The sequence below is a fragment of the Phyllostomus discolor genome, chromosome 13 (genome assembly GCF_004126475.2).
Source record: "Phyllostomus discolor isolate MPI-MPIP mPhyDis1 chromosome 13, mPhyDis1.pri.v3, whole genome shotgun sequence".
Taxonomy (NCBI): domain Eukaryota; kingdom Metazoa; phylum Chordata; class Mammalia; order Chiroptera; family Phyllostomidae; genus Phyllostomus; species Phyllostomus discolor.
In genome coordinates, this window is record NC_040915.2 from 41,463,136 (window position 1) to 41,486,428 (window position 23,293).

At 66.2% G+C, this 23,293-nt stretch overlaps 1 protein-coding gene across 1 annotated transcript in view; it reads left to right on the plus strand.

The window, feature by feature from the left end:
• GALNT9 (polypeptide N-acetylgalactosaminyltransferase 9) overlaps positions 1 to 15,999 on the plus strand; it is a 29,462-nt gene extending 13,463 nt beyond the window's left edge. The window contains exons 3-11 of the mRNA XM_028503615.2: positions 1,678 to 1,844; positions 2,762 to 2,936; positions 3,875 to 4,072; positions 4,961 to 5,078; positions 11,106 to 11,291; positions 12,446 to 12,583; positions 13,050 to 13,145; positions 13,982 to 14,149; positions 15,232 to 15,999. Coding sequence (XP_028359416.1) covers positions 1,678 to 1,844; positions 2,762 to 2,936; positions 3,875 to 4,072; positions 4,961 to 5,078; positions 11,106 to 11,291; positions 12,446 to 12,583; positions 13,050 to 13,145; positions 13,982 to 14,149; positions 15,232 to 15,378 — 1,393 coding nt within the window. The 3' untranslated portion in view covers positions 15,379 to 15,999. The remainder of the gene's footprint in view (positions 1 to 1,677; positions 1,845 to 2,761; positions 2,937 to 3,874; positions 4,073 to 4,960; positions 5,079 to 11,105; positions 11,292 to 12,445; positions 12,584 to 13,049; positions 13,146 to 13,981; positions 14,150 to 15,231) is intronic.
• The last annotated feature ends 7,294 nt before the right edge of the window (positions 16,000 to 23,293 follow it).

Consider the following 23,293-nt stretch of genomic DNA (forward strand, 5'->3'; position numbering starts at 1 on the left):
AGAGACACACACAGGATGCTAGGGAGCACACACATGTGCATGTACGTGTCTATTCATGTGCACGGGCGTGCACATGTGCCCACGTGTGCATGTTTGTCTTTGCACACATGTGCATACTAGCGTGTGTGTCCATACACGTGCCTGTGCGTGTGCGCTGGTGAGTGTGTGGGCATGCACACACACGTGTACATGCCCATGTGCATATGTCGGCACGTGCTTGTGCTCCTGCACGTGCCTGTGTGTGCACGTGTGTCTGCGTGCCGGTGCGTGTGTCCCTGCCCCGATGGCTATCCGGAGCACTCACTGCTTTCTCCCATTAACACACTATTGATTTCCCTCTTTCCGGAGGTGGACAGTTTCCAATTAAGCAGTGGCTTTAATTATGCTACAAAGCACATAACATAGATCTTGATTACTGAGCCGGGCCCAGGGGATCACGAAAGGAGAACCGGCAAATCCACATTAGACAGGATCATAAAAGGGAGCGGCCTTATCCTAGCGGGCGTCCCCCCCCCCCCCGTGCATTCCAGCACAGTCCGGTCCCCGCCGCCACATCTGCCACAACCCCGTGTGCGGCGCTGACGGTCTGAGCTGGGAGCAGCGGGGCGGTCAGCTCTGATGAGTGCGGGCTCAGTGGACGGTGAACCCGGAGGAACCCTGGGGCCTGCTCCGCGCTGCCCCTGTGCGGGGCCTGGGAGCGTGCAGGGAGGACTCGGGGTCACTGTGGAAGCGAGCTGTGTCGTGTGGGCTCGTCCTGTGGGCAGTGGTGCCTCCTTCCTTCTCGTCAGGGGACCCCCGCCTTCCCGCCAGCCCCTGAGCCGTCCGTCTATGCCGGGGAAGGAGGTGTGTGCGGGGTCTTGAGAGACACGGTTTCCCGAGGGACGGCCACCGAGGCCAGCAGCCTCCCCCCGGCTTGCTCTTCTGGGAACGGGCTGCGGTGGCTCACCCTGCTGCAGGCTCGGAGGCTGACAGAAGCTGGACGGGACGGAGAGACGGACTCAGTCTCAGAAAGACAGTTTCTATGGGGGCCGCTGTGCCTCCGAGCCCCCCGGTCCGGCCTCAGGCCCCGCAGTTGCCCCGGCTGGCAGGAGGCCGGCCCTCGCTGTGGCCCCCCCAGACCGTGTCACCCACCAGGCAGAAGCCCCCCCCCCCGCCCCGGGGAAGGCCTCCTGGAGGCTGTCCAAGGCAGACCCGTCCAGTGACGCGCTTCCAAGAACCTGCTGCAGCTCTTCCCAGAAATGCTGGTCACGGGCTCGCCCGCGCAGCTTCCCGGCCTCGCTGAACCCCAGCCCTGCGCCCACGGCAGGAGATGGATGAGCCCAGTTCACGAGGTGACACTCGCGGTCCCTGGGGAGGGAAGCCAGTAGGCCATCCCGCTCGAGTGGTGCTTGCGTCTGCAGCGGCACCAAGGGCAGCCCAATCAATTTCCATCCGCGTCACTGCCGTGGCCCGGGTTCCCGTGAGGCCAGCGAGATTCTGCCCGCCACACGCCCCCTGGGATCTCAGAGGTGGCTGCAGGGCCTCGTGACTGCCGCCCCGTGCGCTGCGGGTCTGAAGGTCCTCTGAAGCCGTCTTCTGTCTCTCAGTTGCCATCTCCCTGTCCTCGGAAGCGGGATTTACCTGGGCCGAGCCGGCCGCCCGTCCCCGCGCTGACACCGCCTGTCCCCACCCTCGCAGGTGCAGACAGGTGAGCTACTCCGACGACCTGCCCCAGATCTCCGTGGTCTTCATCTTCGTCAACGAGGCGCTGTCCGTCATCCTGCGCTCCGTCCACAGCGTGGTCAACCACACGCCCTCCCAGCTCCTTAAGGAGGTCATCCTGGTGGACGACAACAGTGACAACGGTGAGTGGCCAGCGCGGCACCTCGAGACGGGGAGTGTGTCCGCGTGCTGGGGCAGAGTCCGACGTCAGGGTGCGGCAGGGCCGCTGCCGGCACTGCCCGTCTCCAGAGCTCTCCATCTTTCCAAACTGCGGCTCGGGGTCCCTGAGGCCCTAATGCCCCTCCCCCACCCCAACCCCGGCTCCCAGCCCCTCCTTCTGTCTGTCAACCTGGCCTCTGCAGTCTCTCCAGGAGGTGGAGTCACACGGTGTTTGTCCTTCTGCGTCTGGCTTATGTCGCAGAGCACAGTGTCCTCAAGGGCCCTCCACCCTGTAGCCGGTGTCAGAACTAATTTCTTTTTTCTTTTCTTTTCTTTTTTTCCTTTCTTTCTTTTCTTTTTCTTCCTTCCTTCCTTCCTTCCTTTCTTTCTAGATTTTTATCTTTAAAATCTTTAAAGAGGGAGAAAGAGAGGGAGAGAAACATCTGTGTGTGGCTGCCTTTCACGGGCCCCCTACTGGGGACCTGGCCCGAAACCCAGGCTTGTGCCCTGGCTGGGAATTGAACCGGCGACCTCTGGGTTCGAAGGCTGGTGCTCAGTCCGCTGAGACCCACCAGCCAGGGCAGAACTCCCCTCTTTTTAAGGTTGGATCATAGTTCATTGCGCACAGGGATGTCATTCCCTGTTGAGGCTGAATAACTCCGGCCTCCACGACGCCCCCTGCCTGAGTCCGTCTTGTGGTTCCTCGTTCTGTCCGTCCCCCGGAACACCAGCGCCACGGGGGTGGGTCTGCCCCTGCGTGGTCTCCCCGGCACCTTGAATCACGTCCAGCCTCAGCGGGCCCCCCACGGCGCCCCAACTGTCCGGGCGTGCCTCGGGCCTCGGGGCCGCGGGCCCCTCCTGGGGCGTCGGGTGCTGAGACGTCTCCCTGTGCCCTGCCCAGTGGAGCTCAAGTTCAGCCTGGACCAGTACGTCCACAAGAGGTACCCGGGGCTGGTGAAGGTCGTCCGCAACAGCCGGCGCGAGGGCCTGATCCGGGCGCGGCTGCAGGGCTGGAAGGCGGCCACGGCCCCGGTCGTCGGCTTCTTCGACGCCCACGTGGAGTTCAGCACCGGCTGGTGAGCGCGGGCGCGGCGGCAGCTGCGGCCTGGGTGCAGGTGGGCGCTGGGGCGGGGCCTGCCGGGGCCCGGTCCTCCGCTCTCCTGGGCCCCCCAACCCCCCCAGACCACGAGGTAGTTCTGAGGGCTGGTTCCGCCCCAGCACGTGCCCGACCCAGGTGGGGTCCCCGCTGTCCCCTGTTTCTGTCTCTCTGCCACCCTCCCGAGACACCGGTTGGTCCCGTGACATCTGTCACCTTCCACCATGCTGTCTGCCCCCAGCAGGGGGCCTGCTTACCCCACAATGCGCCCGGGACCCTCCCGTCCCTCTGGCAGGTGTTAAATGCCCCCAGCACTTGGGCGGGGGGGGGGGGGCGTTTTGGAGTGCCGCCGGTCTGTTCCAGCAAAGCGCAGTTTTAAACCGGTGCAACTTTAGTTTTCACCAATGAGAACCCAGTTCTCCGCCGGCGAACAGCCCTCCCCTGCCAGGACGGCCTCCCCCAGGCTCCAGCCTCGCTAGCGGACCTGGTGTTTCTGGGGAGCATTCTCTCTCCGTGTGCCCGTTGCACCAACTAGTCAATCCTGTTCTCGAGGCCGAACGGCAGGTAGACGCCGGTGCAGACAGGAGGAGGGAGGGTCCCCACCACGCTGGCCTGCCTGAGCTGAGCCCCGCACCGCAGCCCCCGGCTGCCCGTCCAGCGGCTGCTCCTGACGGTGGCTCGGCCCCAGTCTGCCACCTTCCCAGGAGCTCGGGGCTGGGACGGCCCTGGGGGGAGGTCACAGGCGTGGCCCTCAGGCTCTGAGAGCCCCGGCTGCCCCAGGCCGGCGGGACCTCCAGCGAGTGGGTCTGCGCCCCTCGACCCTGAAGCTCCCGGCGGGAGGCCCCCTGCGGTCGCCTGCCTCTGGGCCCCCTGCTGGGGCGAGTTGGGGGGGGCCCCCTGAGCCGCGTCCCCCCACAGGGCCGAGCCCGCCCTCACGCGGATCCGGGAGGACCGCCGGCGCATCGTGCTGCCCGCCATCGACAACATCAAGTTCGACACGTTCGAGGTGCAGCAGTACGCCAGCGCGGCCCACGGCTACAACTGGGGGCTCTGGTGCATGTACATCGTGCCGCCCCAGGACTGGCTGGACCGCGGCGACGAGGCCGCGCCCATCAGGTGGGCCGCAGTGGGCCACGGGGCGTGGGGGGCACAGGGCACGGGGTGGAGGGATGCTCCGTTACAGAAACAGCAGGTGCAGTCAAGCGTGCGGTGGGAGGTGGGGAAGGGGAACAGGCGGGGGAGCTGGCTCTGGTCTGTGACCTGGGTAACGACAAGGTCCAGTGGGGAGAGGAGGACACAGGGACAGACAGACAGAGGAGTGGAGGGCGGGGCACTGCCATCACCTGGACGGGCAGCCCCACCCGGGGTGCTGCGCAGCCGACCCAGCCCACCCTTCCATCGGACCCCTTCCTGTGACGCACCTGTTCTGAGCCACTTCCCAGACGTGAAAATGGAAAGACTTTTACGATAAAAAAATACCCAAATCCAGCATCTTCTGAAAAACGGGAAGGCCCGGGTCCCCGCAAAGTGGGGCTGCTGGGCAGTGGTCTCCCGGTCCCCACGGCGTGTGGTCTCCGCTCAGCCACCGTCCCCCTGCTCCTCCGGTCCCCGCTGGTGACATGCGGCCACCACCCTTGCCCGTCCGCCTGCGGCACCTGGCTGCGGCGGTGTGGTCCGGTTCCACCACGGACTCGGCTTCCGTGGTCTGCAACCCCTCCCCTGGGTGCCGGGCCCCTGGGAGACCCATGGGGGCACCAGGCAGTCCTGCTCGGGGCCCCTGAGCTCCCTGGCGCCAGGCGGGAGACGGGGCTGCCCTCGTCTGGAAGGACACGGAGCGCCCACGTGGGCCGTGCAGGGAGGGGCTGACGTGCGAAGAACCAGCATAGGAAGGTTTTTGCCATTCGTTACACTCACACACGTGCACACACGCACACCCGCGCCTCGGCGGGGAACTGCTGCCCGCCAGCCCAAGGCAAGGAAGCCCCACCATCTGCTTCCTGCCAGGACCCCCGCCATGATCGGCTGCTCGTTCGTGGTGGACCGAGAGTATTTCGGGGACATCGGCCTCCTGGACCCGGGCATGGAGGTGTACGGAGGAGAGAACATCGAGCTGGGCATGCGGGTGAGTGGCCTGCAGGGGGCGCTGCGCGGCCGCCCGGGTCGGCCGTGGCCCCGGCCGTTGGCCCTGCCAGTGGACGCGAGGCCCCAGACTGAGCGTCTGCGACCGCAGCCGACGGCACTGAGACCGAGGAGCCTGCCGAGTGCGAGGACTCGCCGAGATTTCTGTGTTTGTTCCGATCATTCGAGCCGTTGGCGTTCGCTGCATCGCCCTCGGGTGTGGGCGGCTGCGGGTGGGGAGCTCCCCCCTGTCCCTGAGACTCCCGGTTTCGGACCTCCTTCCCCCGGCTGCTTGGAGAGCTGACAGAAAGTTCTGGAAGGGTCTTGGTTGCTCATCAGAGACCCTGGCAGGGGAGGCGCGTTCTCCAGGGCGCCCTAATGGTCCAATGGCAGCCCCGCTGGGAGCACGCCGCACCACGTGGGGCCTTGGGGGGCGGGGCCCCAGGGACAGCGCCCCCTGGACAGGGCGTGGGAGCTGGACCGTCCGGAACCCGAGTGGGATGCCCGGCGGCAGGCGGCTTTTGCGATCTTCAGCGCTCAGGGACCACGCTCCCAGACAGCGCAGGGCCGAGACCCTCCCCCTACGGCCCCTTCCCGGAGCCCAGGTTTGCCGCAGGGAGCTGAGCGCCCTCGTGTGCCAGGCCTGGGTGGGAGCCAAGCAGGTGGAAGCCCCCGCCTCCCTGGATGGAGGGTCCGAGAAAGGAGGAAGCGGCGGGAGGAGGCTGGGGGCGCGGGAAGGGGTCTGCATGCAGTTCCCAGAGAGCCATCTGAGAAGGGGTCCCCCGCCAAGGCCAGGTGCCTCCGGGGGGAGCGGGGGAGGGGAGGGGGCTTCCCAGGCAGCATGCAGAGGCCCGGAGGCCGGGTCCCCTGTGTGCCCATCAGCACGGAGGCCTGGGGGCAGGGTGGGAGGCAGGCGGGGCTGAAGCAGGGCCCCCTTGGGCCTCTGTGATTTGAGGTTGTGAGCAGAGGGCAGAGGCAGCGAGGGGAGCCGGCAGGGACAGTTCGACCCTGCGTCTTTCTTGATGCTTTCGAAGGAGGCGCCCTGGTCTTGGCCGGGGGGTGCGGTGAGGGGGTCCGAGCTCCTCCCAGGTGCTTGGCCTGGGCAGCTGGCCCGGCCGCGCTGAGGAGGGGCCGCAGCGGGGGGGGCAGGGCCCCTGTGGCTGGGCCGGGCTGCCCTGGGTGAGGTGAGGCGCAGCGAGCTCCAGTCGGTGTGTGGTTCCTGTGTTTTCTGTGCGTTACGGGGTTTTTCGTTTTTGTTTTGTCTTGCTTTGTTTTGATTTTTGCCTGTGGGCCTTTATTCACAGAACGGATTAAGGCCAATTTTTAAAAATTCATACGCAGTGTATGGAAGTGGCACATTTCCAGTCCTGCTTGCCTTAAGCTCTGAGGTTCAACCGAGAGAGCGTGGCGTCGTGGTTACCAATCTCACAGAACGACCCCCACCCCTCCTTCCCTTTGACTGCTCTCTGGTTACCCTGGGCTGAACAGACCAGCCGCCACCGAACAGTCAGCTCTGTTTCTGCCGGCAGGTAAAGTCCCTTGAACCTTTCAAACCGACGCTTATGAGCGTAAGGTATTTTCTTTTCTCTTGAAGCATCTTCGTTGCCTGGTATCGTAGCAGACACTCCCCCAAGTGCACAACAAATCCTCGTGCATCTGATGCGAGAAACGTAGGCCAAACCCCAGGCCCTTGGAAGCAGCTCAGCACCGTGTGCTGCTGTACGAGATTCTCCGAGTGACCCAGTTTTAAACCACACAGTTAGAGCCAGCCCTCAGGTACCTGCACTGGAAGTGGAGTCGGGGGGTGGACCCGGCAGATTCTGCCCAGTGCTGACTCTCCCCTGCCCAGCATCGGGCCCAGACCCCGCTTGGCGAAGTGGAGACCAGGGCCAGGGGTCACCCCGTGGTCACAGGGTCTGGTTTTCTTGCAAGATGCCCCCTCTTCAGACCCTTGGAGGAGTCTGCTGACTGAGGTGGTGCAGGTGCAGGCACAGGTGCGGGCACAGGTGCGGGCACAGGTGCAGGCACAGGTGCAGGTATGATTAGGCCTGGGAGTGAGCAGCACGGATGTGGACATAAATCAGGAGAGCTGATGTCAGTGCACCAGCCCCCAGGGAGCTTGGCACGTGCTCATGTTCAAAAGGCCTGTCTGACCTTGAACTCCAGCTGAGGGGGCCAGCAAGCCCTGTTCTGAGGGGCAGCAGAAAGAGACTGGCTGTGGGCACCTTGGGGCCAGGTGCTCCCAGGGAGCTTGGAAACGGAGTCCAAGAATTTTCCCAGCCCCAGAGCCCCCGCCACCTGCCTGGCTGACGCCTCTCGCTGCCAGGCCCCTGCCCCCACCCCAGCTGGCGTCCCCCCGGGGTGCGCGGCCCGGCCTCCCCTCCCTTCCCCGGGCTCTTCCCCCCGCCTTCCCGGGACCCTGCGCCCACACACACAGGCCTCGCAGCCGCTGCTGCTCCTGAAGTGTCGTTAACGCCGACGCCCACGCAGCCCTTCCGATCGATGCGACCCAATTAGAGGAGTCGTCCTGCGGCCTCGGGGCCAGCACCGTCTCTGTGGCTGTGGGAACGCTCGTCCCCCACGAGGGACGCCCTGGAGCCGGTCGGGGGCGGGGGTGCCGCACCGCGGGAACCGTCCGTGTCCAAGGAGCCCGAGCCCGCGCCCAGGGAAGCCCGCGGCCGCACGGACATGGGAGCCCTTTGCTGCTCTGTCTCGGCCCGGGGCCTTGGCCCCCGCTGCAGCGGCGGGGTGCGCGGACCGGTGGCCTCAAACGCAGACTTGCCTCCGGTGGGGACAGACGACCCACGGGGGGGCCGAGCCTCCGGGGGCTCGAGGCGGAGATTCCGAGGCGAGGGCTGTGCTGAGCTGACCCCCGGTGGGAGTGGAGACGGGGAAGTCCTGGGGCGAAAAGGGAGCCACCGAATTCGGGGCCGCGGCTCTGGGGGCCGCTGGGTGGAGCGACGTGTGGTGAGCGTGAGGACACACCGGTGACGGCGGAGCCCAGGGTGCAGGGTGCAGGGTGGGGCTGGGGGTGGGGAGCCCGAGGCCGTTAGCACAGCCGGCCCCCAATTCCCGCAGACCCCAGACGCCCCTGCAGGGCTGCGCCTGGAGCGCCTGACCTGCAGTCCGGAGGGGCCTTGAGGACTGGACGAGAGGCTCGGCCAGGCGTCCCTGCTGCTGGCCGGGGGGCTGCCGGCTGAGCAACCACTCGTCACGGAGGAAGGACGGAAGCTGTCGCTTCCCTTTCCATCAGCGTGAGACACCGCGAGTGTCCCCGACACGGATGGAGGGATCCGCACGGAAGCTCCGGAGGCTCCGTGGGTTTGGCGCGAGCGGGAACCGGAACGGCTGCTCTCCAGCGTGTGTGTGGAGAGACTCCTAGAGGCTCCAGGCAGGGACGTTTTCTCGCCCCGAATTTGTGAACGGAGTCCTCTGGGGCCTGGGAGATGGGACTTCCTTTCCAAAGCGAAATCCAGCCCAGCTCCGCCCTGGAGACCTCACTCCTGCCCGTTGCTGCCGGAGACAGCGCTTCCCCAGGGGGCCGGGGTGGGGGTGGGCCCCGGGGCGGACCGCCATCCCTTTTACAGCTGCTCTGGTGGGAAGTCTCTGGAAGCGATGCACAGTTTTCCCCAGAGCAGGTGTGAAGCCCTGGGTTTTGCTCACGTGGGAACTTTCGTGCTTCCAAAGGGAAGGTGGTGGTTGGGGGCCTCTTGGGTTGGTGCCAGGTGACACAGCCTATGGGGGGGTCACCTGTGTCCATCAGCCTCAGCCTGGACCTGCGGAGCCTCCCATTGGCGTCCGGGGACCTGGGCTTGGACCCTGAGCTGGAGTCCCCCTTCAATCTGCTCTCCTCGCCTGGCGGATGGGGGACGATGGGTGGGTTGGGGGGGCGGTCCATTTCATGGATTGGATGTATGGATTGTTACAAAAGCAAAAAAAAGAAAAAAGGAAAGAGGCACGGCCCAGCTCCTGGGAGGCGGGACAGGGAGGCCGGAGCTAGGGCAGCCACTGAAGATGCCGAGTCCCCAGGAGCCGGGGCCACGGCCAGCAAACCCCCAGCCAGACCCCACGTCGGGGGGAACAGCTCCCCTCGGCCCCGACTGAGACGCCGGACGACACGTCTCCACGCACAGGCGAGGCCCGCGGCAGGAGAGCGGGTAAAGCTGCAGGCCGGGTGCAGGGAACTATTTCCATCACTGGAAGCCTCTGCTGCCACCTGCAAACCCCATGGGACGCAGTGGAGGACCCGGGCCGGTCACCGGTGATCTCTAACGACCTCTGTGCCCCAGACAGGCTGAGGGGCGCCCGGCCCGCATCTGACTGGGGTGGGGAATCCGAGGACGTTTGGGCTGCGTCCCTGTTGGACACTGGAGGGGGGAGCCGTGACGGGACGTGAGACAAGCCCACACGCTCGGTGACGGGGCAGCAGCACATGCTCCGTGTGGCCGGCGGCAGGGTCTCCCCGAGACTGACCCACGCGGAGATTGACAGCCGGGATGTGGCTGTGTGGCTGCAGGCTGCACCGGCGCTGGGGCGACAGCTGAGGGTGCTGGGGGCTCACGTTCAGGTGCGGCCAGCTGGGGGGGGTGGCACCCCATTCTGACCCCCTGACAGGGAGGGAGCCGACCGCTGGCACCCACGCGGTCTCAGCTGTCAGGGCAGGACAGCCTGCTCCGGGGCCCCGCCGGTTACAGCCCGGCTCTGAGGGGTCGGGCTCTGTCTGGCTGACGGGCTGGGCTCTGGGGGTCCAAGGTGGGCCTCCCCAATCCTGGGGCCCTTCCCTCCGCGCAGCTGCCTGCAGGCTGTCCCTGGGTCCCCACACCGTGATGGCCATTTTTGGGGGGCAAGGAACCAAACTGATTGAGGTCATCAGTGGTTAAGACACACAGTGGGTGTGCCAGTCACACTCGGGTCATGTGACTCTGCTTCGTGTTGTCTCCACTGCGCCGGGTGAGGCGGCAGCGTCAGGGACTTTGCACACTGGTTCCCACTCCCTGCCGCAGCATGGGTCAGCGGTGCGACCCTCCACAGGTCTCCTGGCCTCTCTGCGCCTGGGTTCTCGATTTCGTCTGTAAGAGAACGAGGTTAATCCCCCGTGTGCCCTGACACGCAGGATTGTTGGGGCTTCTGTTCATTCCCACTGACGCCTCCTGGTCCGGCTTGGTCAGTCTGAATGCAACAACAGAAAACCCTGCCACCCGAGGCTTGAATGGGTATTTAGGTGCTTCAGGAAGTGCACGGTTGGCACGGCGACTCCACAATCAGTGTGGGAACTCGGGCACTTTGTTACTTTCCATCGGCCATGTTTGCTGCGTAGACCTTGAGCCTCGTGTTTGTTGCCTCATGGTCACAAAATAGCTGCCACTCCTCCAGACCTCACATCCACATTCCCAGCAGAAAGAAGGGGAAAAGGGCAAAGGGTCCTGCCAGCTGAGTCTGTCCCTTTTTAGGACAAGCCCCAGCTTTCCCTAAAGCTTCCCCTCCCGGTGACACTTTCACTTACACCTCATTGGCCAGAAATGTGTGGAACACCCACCTGGAGCTGCAGGAAAATCAGGGGTTTGTGGTGCGACGGGACCCACTGAATAGACAGAGTCTGGAGCCGAGGCTCTGTCACCTCTCCCAGAAACGCCCCGTGGGGACCGCACCGCACCCTCGTGCCAAGACCCGCTCTCCACACAGGAGCCGCTGACCGGTGGTGCTCAGTCTCAGGGTCTCTGAGTGGGGTGGGGCAGGGACATGGGGACGGGACAGTGATGGCACGCTGGCGTGGGTGGAACACGCGTGGGGAAAAGGTCCCTCGATTGTTTGTCTGACGGCGTGCGTGAGACATGAACTACGGCGGCAAACGGCAGAGGGGGCAGCTCTGTCCAGGCTCCGGGGGGCGGCTTCTCCCTGGCTGTGGCCCCCCGGGCAAGCCCACAGGGGCCGGGCCTCCAGGTGCCCCGGGCGGGGGGGTGTCCTGGGGCCTGGGAGCAGGGGCGGCAGGGGAGGGACGGGGGCAGGACCGCTGACTGAGGCGCCCCGGCAGGTGTGGCAGTGTGGCGGCAGCATGGAGGTGCTGCCCTGCTCCCGCGTGGCCCACATCGAGCGCACCCGGAAGCCCTACAACAACGACATCGACTACTACGCCAAGCGCAACGCCCTGCGGGCGGCCGAGGTCTGGATGGACGGCTTCAAGTCCCACGTGTACATGGCCTGGAACATCCCCATGACGGTGAGCCGGCGGGCAGCGGGCGGGCGGCCGGGCAGCCAACCACCCTCGGGGCCCCGGGAGGCCCAGGGGGGACAGTGTCCTGACTGTCACCTCCACCAGGGACAGCCCTGTCCAGTGGCGAGCAGCCCTCCGGGGAGACCTCTCCCACCCTCTGCTGGTCATGCCTGTCAGTGGAGCCCGGCTGTGGCAGGGGTGGCCGCTGGCTGCTGCGTGTAGCTGCCCCAGGAGGACAGCGGCCCCTGCAGGGGCCACAGCTGTCCCTCCCGCACAGAGGCCTTTCCCAGTGAGTCCAGCATCGGGGCCACAGTGATGTGGCAGCCGCTGTGGCAACACAGGGAGCACATGGCAGGGCTGCCATCGGCCCGGCAGAGGGGACAGGCCCAGGGAGGTCCAGTCACTCACTCAGGGATGTGCACCCCAGGGGGCAGAGGCAGAGGGTGCCGAGGGCCTGCCTGCCGTGGGAGTGCAGGCCTCCTCCTCAAGCCCGGTGCCCTGCAGCCAGGCCTGCCCATACCACGCAGGGGGACATGGGGACAGGAGGCCGGGTGAGGCGTCTGCCCACTGCTCACAGGAAGCCAGAGCTGGGCACAGACCAGAGGTGCCAAACCAGCAGCCTGTGGCTGGGGGCGGAGCTTGGGGAAGTGGGCTTGGGTGTGCAAGCACGAACATGTGTGTGTCCACTGTGCAAATGTGTGCACATGCATGTACACTGTGTACATACAAGTTCCTATGCACATGCAGACCCGTGCATTTATGTGCATGTGTGTACACACATTCAGATGTGTGTGCACACGTGCAAGCATGCCTGTATGTGTGCACATCAATACCCCATGCCCCAGAGCCCGCCTCAGCTCGCACGCTCTGGCCGGGCCCAGACCCCCCACGGGAGGCAGATGTTCCCAGGGGCTCTGAGGTCCACGGCCAGGAGGGCCCGGGGCCAGGGCGGGTGGAGACGCCAGGCCTCCCGCTGGGAACAGCTGCGCTGGACCTTCCAGGGCCGTGGGAGGGCAGGAGTCCGCCCCAGAGAGGGAGGCTCCGCCCCTGGAAGCCCTGAGGGGCGGGGCTGCTCCCAGGAGGGCGGGCCCCCAGTTCCCGGAGCTCCCGCGTCCTGTGACCCGCACTCACGCCTCGCGGCCTCCCTCCCCGCCTGGCAGAACCCCGGGGTAGACTTTGGGGACGTGTCCGAGCGGCGGGCCCTGCGCCAGAGGCTGAAGTGCCGCAGCTTCAAATGGTACCTGGAGAACGTGTACCCCGAGATGAGGACCTACAACAACACCCTCACGTACGGAGAGGTACCGCCTCCGCGCCGGCGGCCCCTGGGCTCTGGCAGCTTCCCGCCCACACCCGGGGGTCCCCCGCCCCAGCCCTCCCACGTCCTGACCCTTCAGGGCCCTGGCCCCCGCTGTGCACGCCCCAGCACACACCCCGCCCCCCGCGTCCGAGCGCGGTCACAGACGTCAGCGGCACCGGGCACGGGCGCGCTTCCGTCCTCGAGTCTCCCCTGTGCGGGGGCGGCCAGGGCTCCATGCTTACGCGGGAGGCACATCTGTCCCCGGGTGACAAGCGTGGTCACGCCTACCGAGGAGCCCACCAGTCCCTCCCCATTGAGCCACTTCCTGGAGCCCCCCCCTCACACCTCCTCCCCAGCCTCCAGCCCCTCCTCTGCCCAGGTCAGGGGGCGGGGTGGGCAGGGCCCCCCAGCTTCGCCTCGGCCTTGGCACTATCCCTCACGGCTTTTCCACTGGTTGCTGCTTGCAGGTGAGAAACAGCAAAGCCAGCGGCTACTGCTTGGACCAGGGCGCGGAGGACGATGACCGAGCCATCCTCTACCCCTGCCACGGGATGTCGTCCCAGGTAAGGGGGCGCTCACCCCGCCAGCCGCCGGCTGCAGGCGGGTACGGGGCAGGGCGGCAGCCTGCTGGGCGTTCTCCTGCAGCCGGGGCTGTGAGGTCAGCACCCAGCCCCCCAAGGAGGCACACACACAGGCTCATGGGCACGTGCACACGCACACACGTGTACACACCCCAGGGAAGTGAGGGGCAAGACATCAGGCTGTCGCTGACCCCGGCGCCCTGGCTCTTCTGCCCCTCAGACGGACAGATGGACAGCTGGACAGCTGGACGGGAGGCCCCGGCTGCTGAGTGGCTCCAGCACATGGGTGGGCGGGGCGTCCGCCACCGCGCAGGCGCCACACGCGGAGTGCCGCGGCTGCGGGTCGCACGCTCTCCGCGGCATCCACTGGGTCCTTCCCAGGGCCGGTGGGCCGGGTGCAGTGAGACCCGCCGGCAGACCGGGGCGCCGAGGCTGGTCCGAGGTCGCGCGTCTGGGCGGGGTAGGAGCCTGCAGCCTGGACTCTGCTGTGAGCCTGTCATCTGCCAACAGCGGGAACTAGGGCCGCAGCACGTGTGACCTTGGGCCGCGCTGGTGGCTTTGCCTGGAGGTTGAGGGCAGATGAGGCGGCGTGGGCGGGGGGCGGAGATCCTCCCGGGAGCCGTGCTGCAGGCCCCGCGGGGGTGGGGAAGGGGCTGAGGCACCTGCTGGGAGGGACCCTGTGGACTGGACGGAAGGGCCAGGCAGGAGCAGGGCCATCCCTGGGCGGAGTCCCCTCGGTGACAGGCTGGCCCCCGGAGGTGGTGCCCCCTCTGCCTCCAGGGCCCTGCCCAGGGTGACCGCGGCTCCCACCCCCCCAGCTGGTGCGCTACAGCACGGAGGGCCTGCTGCAGCTGGGCCCCCTGGGCTCCACCGCCTTCCTGCCCGACTCCAAGTGCCTGGTGGACGACGGCAGGGCCCGCGCGCCCGCCCTGCGGAAGTGCGAGGACGTGGCGCGGCCGGCGCAGCGGCTGTGGGACTTCACCCAGGTGGGCGGGGCCGAGCAGGGCCCCTGGGCGGGAGTGGGGGCGGCCATGGGCCCGGATCCACTGCTTCCACCTGAACCCCCACTCACCAGGGTTAGGTAACAGGCACAAGGTCACAGCCAGGTCACGACCCTGCAGCTGCTGCTCCCCTGGGGGGACCTCCACTCTGACCTTCTCCAGCCTCCTCATGAGGTGGCACTAGGGGGGAGGGGGAGGGTCACTGCGGCCAGGGAGCCCTCAGCCCGCTGCAGGCCACGGGGTGGGGGCCAGGCCCAAGTCCTCCCGCTCGCTTGGCACCACCCCCCTGGCCCTTTGGGGGCCGCTGGGTCCGCACGCCGGGCCCTGAGGACGGACACGTGGGCTGGCAGTTCAGAGGTGACCAGCCCCTGGACCAGTGGGCCTGACCCGCACACCCAGCTCCTCCTGCAGCTCTGACCCTTCCTCCTGGGGCCCCCACCCTGCGCCCTGGGGTGTGAACAGCACCTGAACCCTCACTGTGCAGCCGGGACCCTGTGCCCAAGACCGGGCAGTGCATGCGGTCGCTCCCTGCCTGGGGTCCTCGCTGTCATGTGGGAGCGCAGCCCCCAGGCCGCCCGCCCCTGACCCCTCACCCACGCCCGAGCTCCCGGCCGGGCAGCAGACATCTCCCAGGACACACAGCTGAGCCCACGACACGGGGGCCCCGGTCCCAGGGGAGGCCACCGGAGGGAGCCCGAAGGGGCCAGGAGTCCCCAGGGGGCCAGGACGGGGGTGGGGGGAGGCTGCAGCTCAGGAAGGACAGAGGACTCGCAGGCAGGGACACGCGGGGAAATGTGCATCTCGGGGCCTCGGACTCCGTTGTCACGGTCACCCCTCGGACCCCGAGGAGCTGGGGGAGCAGGTGGGATGGCTGGTGGGGGGAGTGGGAGGACAGAGGGACCTGGGGACAGACGGACAGACAGACAGACAGGACCCCGTCTCCGGTGGCTGTGAGCGACCACGTGGGCTCGCGTCCCGCACTCCCAGGGATGCCCTCACAACAGCCCCGGTGGGTGTCACAGCAGCCCCCAGGGGACGCGCACTGACCTGGTGTCCCCGCCCCGCAGAGCGGCCCCATCGTGAGCCGGGACACTGGCCGGTGCCTGGAGGTGGAGATGTCGAAAGACGCCAACTTTGGGCTGCGGCTGGTGATGCAGCGCTGCTCGGGCCAGAAGTGGGCCATCCGGAACTGGGTCAAGCATGGCCGGCACTGACCGCCGCCCCGCCTCCCTGCCCACCCCGGGCCGGAGCCCAGAGGACTTGGCTGGGCCCGCGCCGTCCCGGGCGGCTGGTGGGTGTGGGTCGGAGGGGCCGCCCTCCAGGCTCTGGGCCCTCCCAGCTGGGCGGCTCTGCCCGACAGGCCTACAGCCAGCTCCGGCTCCGAACCACGTGCCTTTTCCGCGGTTTTCCTGCGCAGCCGCCTGGACGGCAGCTTCTGCATGTGCCGGAGCCCCTGCCCGCCCCCGCAGAACCGCCCCCGGGAACGCAGAGGGCAGCAGGCCCGCCCTCGCTGACGTGCCCGCCTCCGGTGCGCGCCCAGCTGGACGCCGGGAGCAGGCAAAGCACCACCTCCTGTGGCTGGGACTGGGGTCCGCCAGGCAGCCCCCACAGTGTCGCGAGGCCGTGCGGACAGGACGGCGTCGGCCGGCGCAGAGCAGATCACACTGCAGAGACTCACGTCTGGTCCCTGGAGTCGGAGCTGATCGGGGTGGCGTCCCTGCCTCGGCGTCTCACCCGGGCCAGGCGCCCCTCCTCGTTGCTTTGAGGCAAGGGCCAGCGAACAAGGACCCACCCGCAGCCACTGGCCCGTTTTTATAAATAAAGTTTTATCGGCACATGGCCACACCCCTCTGCTTACGCATCATCCGGGCAGGGGCCTTGGGGCCCGGGGGCGGAGTTGAGAAGCCGTACCCTGACCCCGCCCCCATCCCCAGGCTGTGCTGGAGCCTCCACACCAGGACCGGGCGGGCTTGGTAAAGATCGCAGGACCCCGGGAGAGAAACCGGAAGAGGCCCTGCCTGTCCCTCTCCTTGTCACATCCAGGGCCGGGCAGCTGCTTATTCCTGTCCCCTGCCGGACGGTGGGGCCCTCAGGTGTCCGAGGACAGGGCCCCAGGGCTGGCCCGGCTGCTCTGCAGTGAGAAAGGCCCGGCCTCCGTGAGGCGACGCCCAGCTCCCCGCGTGCAGAACAGAGCGTCTCCCCGGGCAGAACTGTGGGCACCGAGGATTCCGGCTTCTCCCCTGCTTACGGGCAGGAGTGACCTGGGCAGGCTTCCTGACCTCGGGCCTCAGGACGGGGTGCGCACTGCCCCCAGGGGTCCCCTCGCTGTGGCTGGGAGCCTGGCTGCCCTTCCGGGGATAGCACAGCGGCGGGGGGGGGCAGGAGTCGCTGCCGGTGCTGCCCAGGGCCCCCGGTCCTGGGGGAGGTTAAGGGGGGGTGGGGGGGAGCGGCTGCTTCCGGAAGATCAGAGGACGTTGGTGTGGCGGGTGTCTCCACGACCCTGGGCAGGGAGGTCATAGGAGGGCTCGCGGTTCTTGGGCCCTGGGGACAAGGGGTGGTTCTGTGCTTCACCATCTTCCCAGTTTGTAGACACACGCGTTCCCCTCCCCCACCCCGACCACCATCCTGGGCTCAGAACGGCATCCGGCACCACCCACGGACTGTGGGAAGCCCCCCTGCAGTCCCTGCACCCTCTGGCCCTGGTCTCCACATTTTTCTTTGTCTAAAGGGGGGAGGGGGGGAGAGAGAGAGAGGGAGGGAGACGGGTTTGTAGTGCCAGGGTCTGTACCCTGTCACCTGCCACTGACACTCATTGATGCACTCATTGGTTGATTCCTGTGTCCTGACTGGGGATTGAACCGGCAACCTTGGCCTGCGGGATGATGCTCCACCCACTGAGCTGCCCGGCCAGGGCTCCTCTGCCCAAGTGTTCACCACACGCTGTGCCCGAGGCCAGGCAGGGGGCTCACACTCAGGTCCGGCCGGCCCCCGAGCCTGTGCTCCTTCCGCTCTGCCTGGCTGCCGAGTATTTTTTTTCTCTTTTTAGACATTGGTAGTGTTATAAACGGCCAAGACACAAGCAAACAGAATTTAATGAAAGTTAGCCGCAGGCTCCTGCCGCTCCTTAATCTGATCACAACTTGGCTCCATGGCGGATGCAGAGACGCCCTCAGCGTTGGTTCAAAGCGGCTCCTCGGCGAGCGGCCCTGACTGCCGGGGCCCGGGAGACGCAGCTGGCCCTGCCCTCCCCTCCCCTCCGCTCCCGCCGGAGGTGACGGGATTCGGAATTTAATTCCATCTAATGAAAACGACCCCGCTGCAGCGAGGCTTCCTTCGCCGCTCAGTCTGGGTGAGCGGATCCCACGGGGAGGGGGTCCCAGGAGTGGGGCAGTCCTGACACCTGGCGCAGGTGGGAGAGGCAGCCGCTGGCCAGGGAACCAGCAGACCCAAGGGAGAGTCTTCTGAGACCCCAGAGCAGCCCCCATAGTCATCCCTGGGCACCGAGGGAGGGGCTGGCCTGGAAGAGCACACGGGACGGGGGTCTGAGGCCCCGTCCTGCCCGGCGCCCACCCCGTCCGGGGCGGAGGGGAGAGGCCAGGTGGCGTCCCCACGCAGGGCTGAGCCCCTGCCGGGGCACTCACTCCCTGAGGGCGGGGGCCGGCCTCACCCGCAGCACCAGGCAGCGGCCGGGGCGGGAGACCTGGCTTCCCACAGGCCCGTCTCCTACCCGAGACTCCCGGTCACGGGTGAACGGGGACCCTCAAAGGGTGGGGAGGGTCCTGCCCGCCTGCCCCACGGAAGCCTTTCCCCAGGCCCCTCTCAGCAGCCTGGGCCCGCCCTTCCTCCGCTCGCTCCTTGCTCAGCGGGCGTGTCCCGGCACGTGGGCGGGACACAGAGACGACAGGAGCCCCCACCCTGCAGCGCCCCCCCAACCCGGGCCGCCGAGGCCTGGACAGAGGTTTGTGCGGAACTTCGCCCGCGACGACGGGACTCCCTGCGGCGTCGCCACCGGGCCGGGAGGACCGGGTGCGCTGATGACGGAAGGAAATGCGACGTCGCCTGGGTGTTTCGTCACCGGAAGCGCTCCTTTGGGAACAGACTCGGGCCTCCACGCAGCACGGGCAGGCAGGGCGGCGACCCCCGTGCGGGTCCCGCGGGCCAGGCGACCTGCACACGCGGAGGGAGCTCGGGCGGGGCGGTCACGGCGCCGGCTCGACTGTGCGCAGCGTCGGCCGGGCGCCGGCTCCTGGGGCGACCGTGGACGCGAGAGCTGCGCCCACAGACCCACTTCCTGCCGTTCCCGCCGTGCGGCCTTGGGGCCTGGGCCTGGGGAGGGCGACCGGGAGGCCCCTGCCCTGGTGGAGACGACTCCCCGCTACTCAGGGGACGGGGCCCCGAAAGCTCGGAGCCGCTCGGAGCGCCCAGGCTCCTGCACAGGCGGACACCCTGCCGAGCGTGGGGCGGGGAAGCTGCCGGAGCGCCGATCCCGGCGGAGCAGCGAGAGCGGGCGGTGGCCGAGTGCTGGGGCGCGAGCCCCCAGACTCAGAGAGCCCCAGACGCCCCTCGAGAAGCCGCACCGGGTGAACCGGGCCGTGGGGCCGGAGGCGGGCCACCTCCTCACGTTGGTGAGAGCTGCCGCCCAAGTCGCCCCAGCTGGTTAAACGGACCCCTGGACAGCCGGGCAGCTGACCGCTCGGGAATGAACGGGATGCGAAGCCTCGTGTGTTGTTCTTCTTGCTCTTGGAAGCCCCCAACGGTCACTTCAAAATGAAACCGGTGCTAACGCAAACCGACGGGCCGTCTCTCTCCACTGACTCCGTGACGGCCGGCGGGCTCACCGCCCGGCAACCATCAGTCATTCCCAGGCAGTTTAGCCAGACACGTCCCGGGCTTGGCGGTGACGAGTCCCAGCCCCGGCCCGTTTTTCCCCGTGGGCCACGGCTGCCTGGGTGCTCGGCCGTCCCTTTGCTGACCTCAGAGCCGGCCCTCACGGGTCCAAGTGCGCGGCCGCCAGCCCACAGTGGCCAGACCTGCTTCCAGGGCCCGCGGGAACAGACATGTCCTCGCAGGCTGGCTGGCTCCTCCGTGTCCCCGCAGGGCCGTGGAAGGAGAGAAGACCCAGCCGTGGGGGGGGGGGGGGGGGAGGCCAAAGACACGTGAAGAGACATTCTGGAAGAAAACAGCCCAAAGAATCCAAACGTCCGGCGGGAGCTCCTTGCGCCAGAGGACGGAAGAAGTCAGCGCTCCGGAGGGGAACCTGGAGAGGAGGAGCGCGGCTGCAGGAGGCGGCGAGGACCTGGGACCCCGGAGCCGAAGGAGCGGAGGGAGGCTCAGAACGACTCGGCCGGGAACGAGCGCAGGAGCCCCGCCGAGCGTCGCGCCGCTGACGCGGAAGGAAACTGCCGGGCTCACCGCGACCAGAGATTTAGGGAGAAGACTCGAAGAGAAGCCACGGAAAGAAGACGAATCACTCGGATTCCACAGGAGGGAGACTCAGCGTAGGAGGGATCACTGGTGTCCCTGAAAAAGAAAACTCCACAGCAGAAGAGGAAAACCAGGTCCTGGGGTCCCGGGCGCTCCGACACGGTGTGGGGCTGCGGGAGGTGCCCCGGTCGGAAGAGCACACGGGATTCCTTCATTCTGTTTTTGCATCTTTTTTTTTTTTTTTGCCATTCAAGGCAAAAAAATTATTTTGAAGTGAAAATGTAAAGAAAATGAGGAAAACACGTTTTAAATGCATATTTTATTATATGTAAATTATACCCCCAAAGAGGGAGATTTTGTTTAAAATGTGCCCGAAGTATAGTTCTGGTTAGTAAATAAAATGTGTCTGTGTGCTGTCGGCTCCGAGAAAGATACACCTGCCAAGGGAGGGCGCTTCGCGGGGCCCAAACTCCCAACCAGGGTCCCGCGGCTGTTGCCGACAGAGGCAGCCCCCAACAAGCGCACGCACACGCATGCACAGACACGCGCGCGCGCTGCATTCCAGGGAAAAGCCAGGCAGCTCCCAGTCTCCCGACTGCAGTGCCCGTGTCTGCACCGACCCTTATAAAGCAGCTCCAGGCATCGCATTCGACCAATGGGCTGAGACCTGCTCCGTCCAATTGGAGTCATGCAACCATATCCTCATTTGCATCTTTACTGGCCAATCTGAGAAGCTCCCTAACCATCAGGGCAGTGCCGTCTGGACCAATCAGACTGTGCGAATGTGGATTCCTCATTTGCATAGAAATGGACCATTTAGGGGCCAGGGTGGGCACTTCTTTTATAGGAGCCCACTTCCCCTTCGTCTCCCGAGGGCACAGAGGCCGCGCCTGCCGGCTTGCAAACTGTTTTCCTCCATAAACTACCTCCTTCTAGGGAGCCCCAGACGGGGGACGCCCGTTGGCCCCGGGGTGGGTGGGGGGGGAGGGGGGGCCGGGGGGGCCGGGGGGGCAGCCACCCCTTGTTGACGGTGCAAGGAGCACATGCATCCGAACACCAGGGATTCCGAACCGGCAGTGAGTCTGAGAAGACAAACTTCACGTCCCAGGTTTGTCCTTCTGGTCTACCTACGGCAAGAAAAGGATGCTCTACTATTTTCCACAATCGTAATGACGATAGTCACTGTACCCATAACTTCATTTAATTGTTTAAATAAACAATGTACTAATTATATAGTTATTATAATAACTATGATTCATAACTGTAACTATAACAAGTAATTAGTACATGTTAATTATATACTCATAATCAATAATTATGTAACATGATTATATGTTATTCACGTAAAATAGTTATAATTAATTGCAATTTCTATAGTTATTCTATATCATTCTACAACAAAAATTCTTAAAATTGGGGTGAGTGGAGTGGGGAACACCCTTGGGTCCATGGGCTGCTTTGGGTCCCACCGTGTGTCACTAAGACCTCCAGCTGGGTGGGGGTCCAGGGCACCCCTCCTGGGTCCCTGACAGGCGTCCCCCTGCTGTTCAGAGCAGGGCTGGCCTCGTCCGGCCCACTTCACTCCTGGAGGCAGACTGAGGGGCTGTGACAAGCTGAAGCCACCAGTCCTGGCTCCGGGGTCCCCCGTGGCCCGCCCTCACGCGCAGGCAGACTCCTCCCCGCTCTGCCAGACCCCTCCGACGCCCTCTCACGTAATTCCCTGTCCACCCTCAGAGGAGGAAGTGTAATCGCTTCAGGAAAGGTCCCTGCTGACAGGAAGAGCAAGTCCGCATCTGCCCAAGACCAGCTTTACACAAAGGGATGCCTCTCAACAGACTTCTCCATCCAACTCCCGTCCCCAGCCAAGCCAGCCCCTGCTGGCAGATGGCAGAGGCCCAGCCCTGGGATGGGAGCAGCAGGCGGCAGGGTGAGGACCCCTGGTGGTGGTGGGGGGTGGAAGGGCCGACAGCCTGGCCCAGCAGATGCCCCGGCAGCTCGTGCAGCCGGAGCCAGGGTTCCCAGCACCTGGGTCTGCAGACTGACTTCTTCCCACAAGTACCCAAGATGCCTGCCTCCGCCCCCCTCCCTCCTGACTGTGCTCAGCCCAGGAGCGGGGGCCACAGGCTCCTGGCCCGGCCCGTGCTGGGCGGCCCCGTGCCACCTCGCGCCCTGGCTGCACTGAAGGATACTCGGGCCCCTGCAGGAGTGACGGCCACTCGCTCAGGAAACCTGACCCCGGAGATCAGCCTAGGAACCACCTGGCGGCTTCTCCAAGGACGGCGGGTGCCCCGCACCCAAAACGCTCTCCTGAGCCATGGTCCCGCCGGCCCCAAAACCCTGACCCGTGAACCTGTCGGCCACCCCCAGGACCTGCAGTTCCCTCCAGACCACCGGGAAGCAGTTCTCGGTGGGTGGCGCCACTGTGCTGGAGGAATCCTGGCGTCTCCCACCTGCTGTGTCCGGCCTCCTGTCCAAAGACCGGCCGGGAGAGATGCCCCCGACTCCACTCGAGCTGGACCTGCCGCCGCCCCGGAGACGGGTCCTTCCCAGCAGCCCCGCCTGCCGACCTCGAGGGTCTCACGAGGACACGTCACATTTGGTCTCCCAGCCGAACGGCCACTCGTGGGGACATGGCTCCCGGGCTGGGGAAGAACTGAGGCGGAGGCGGCCAGTCAGGCACAAGGGTCAGGCTGCCATTTTCCCGTGACAAGCACACGACCTTCCTGGGACCGGACCGTGGCAGGGCTCAGAGGGAGCACTATCCTCCGTGCAGGGAACTCGACGGGGCAGGAAGGACACTTATGAAGGGGGGCCCTGTCCCCTGCTAGTCCCCACAGGTGATCAGGGTCACCAGCTGACCACCTCCTGCCCAAAGGGAGGACCCTGTGAAGGGGCGGCTCTGTGTAGGGCTCCTGTGGCCGGCCGACAGTCCCCTCCCCTCTGCTGAGGACCCTGTCTGCCCGACTCCACCTCAGTGCTGGCCTCTGGCCCAACTACCACAGAGACCTGTGGGCGGAGCCGCCTCCGCTTTACCCTGGGCAAAGGCTCTGAGAGGTTACATGACGAGCAGGAAGTCGGGGTGCAGAGCCCACAGCTCCTGCCTGTCACACCCCCACCCAGGGACGCCCGGGGCCGAGGGCCAGCACGGATGGGAGGGTCGTGGCCAGACCTGTCCTGAGCCCTCTGGGGGGACAAGAGACCATAAGCGGGGCACACCTGCTCACTGGGTACAGGGTCCTCCAAGATGCTGTTGAGCCCAAGGGGCCCCTGGACTGCAGGACCGGAGCATTTTCACGAGATTTCTCGGCCTCAGGCACAGCCGGCCCCGGAGCTTGGCCAAAACGGGAGGCCGGCTTGTCCCCGCCCCACTCCAGGCACTGCCCCAGGCCGCCCCACAGCCCAGCGCCTCAGAGACCTGCCCACAGAGAAGGCACAGGACACAGAGGCCTGGCCCAGTGTGCTTGCAGCCCCGGGGACGGTCCCCAGGGACGCCCACGGAGTCCCCTTGGGCGCTGACTCGACAGCTGGCCCAGGGACCGGTGTCTGCAGGTCAGCCCCACACGCACCCCATACTCGGGAGCTGCTGCTGTAGGAGCCAGGCGAGTCCAGGTGCTGGTGGCGGGTGACCGGCAGTGGTGGGTGTGAACGTGCCGGCCAAGGTCTCCCTGCAACCCCGGCCCACCCTGCCCACCAGGGGCCCCAGCT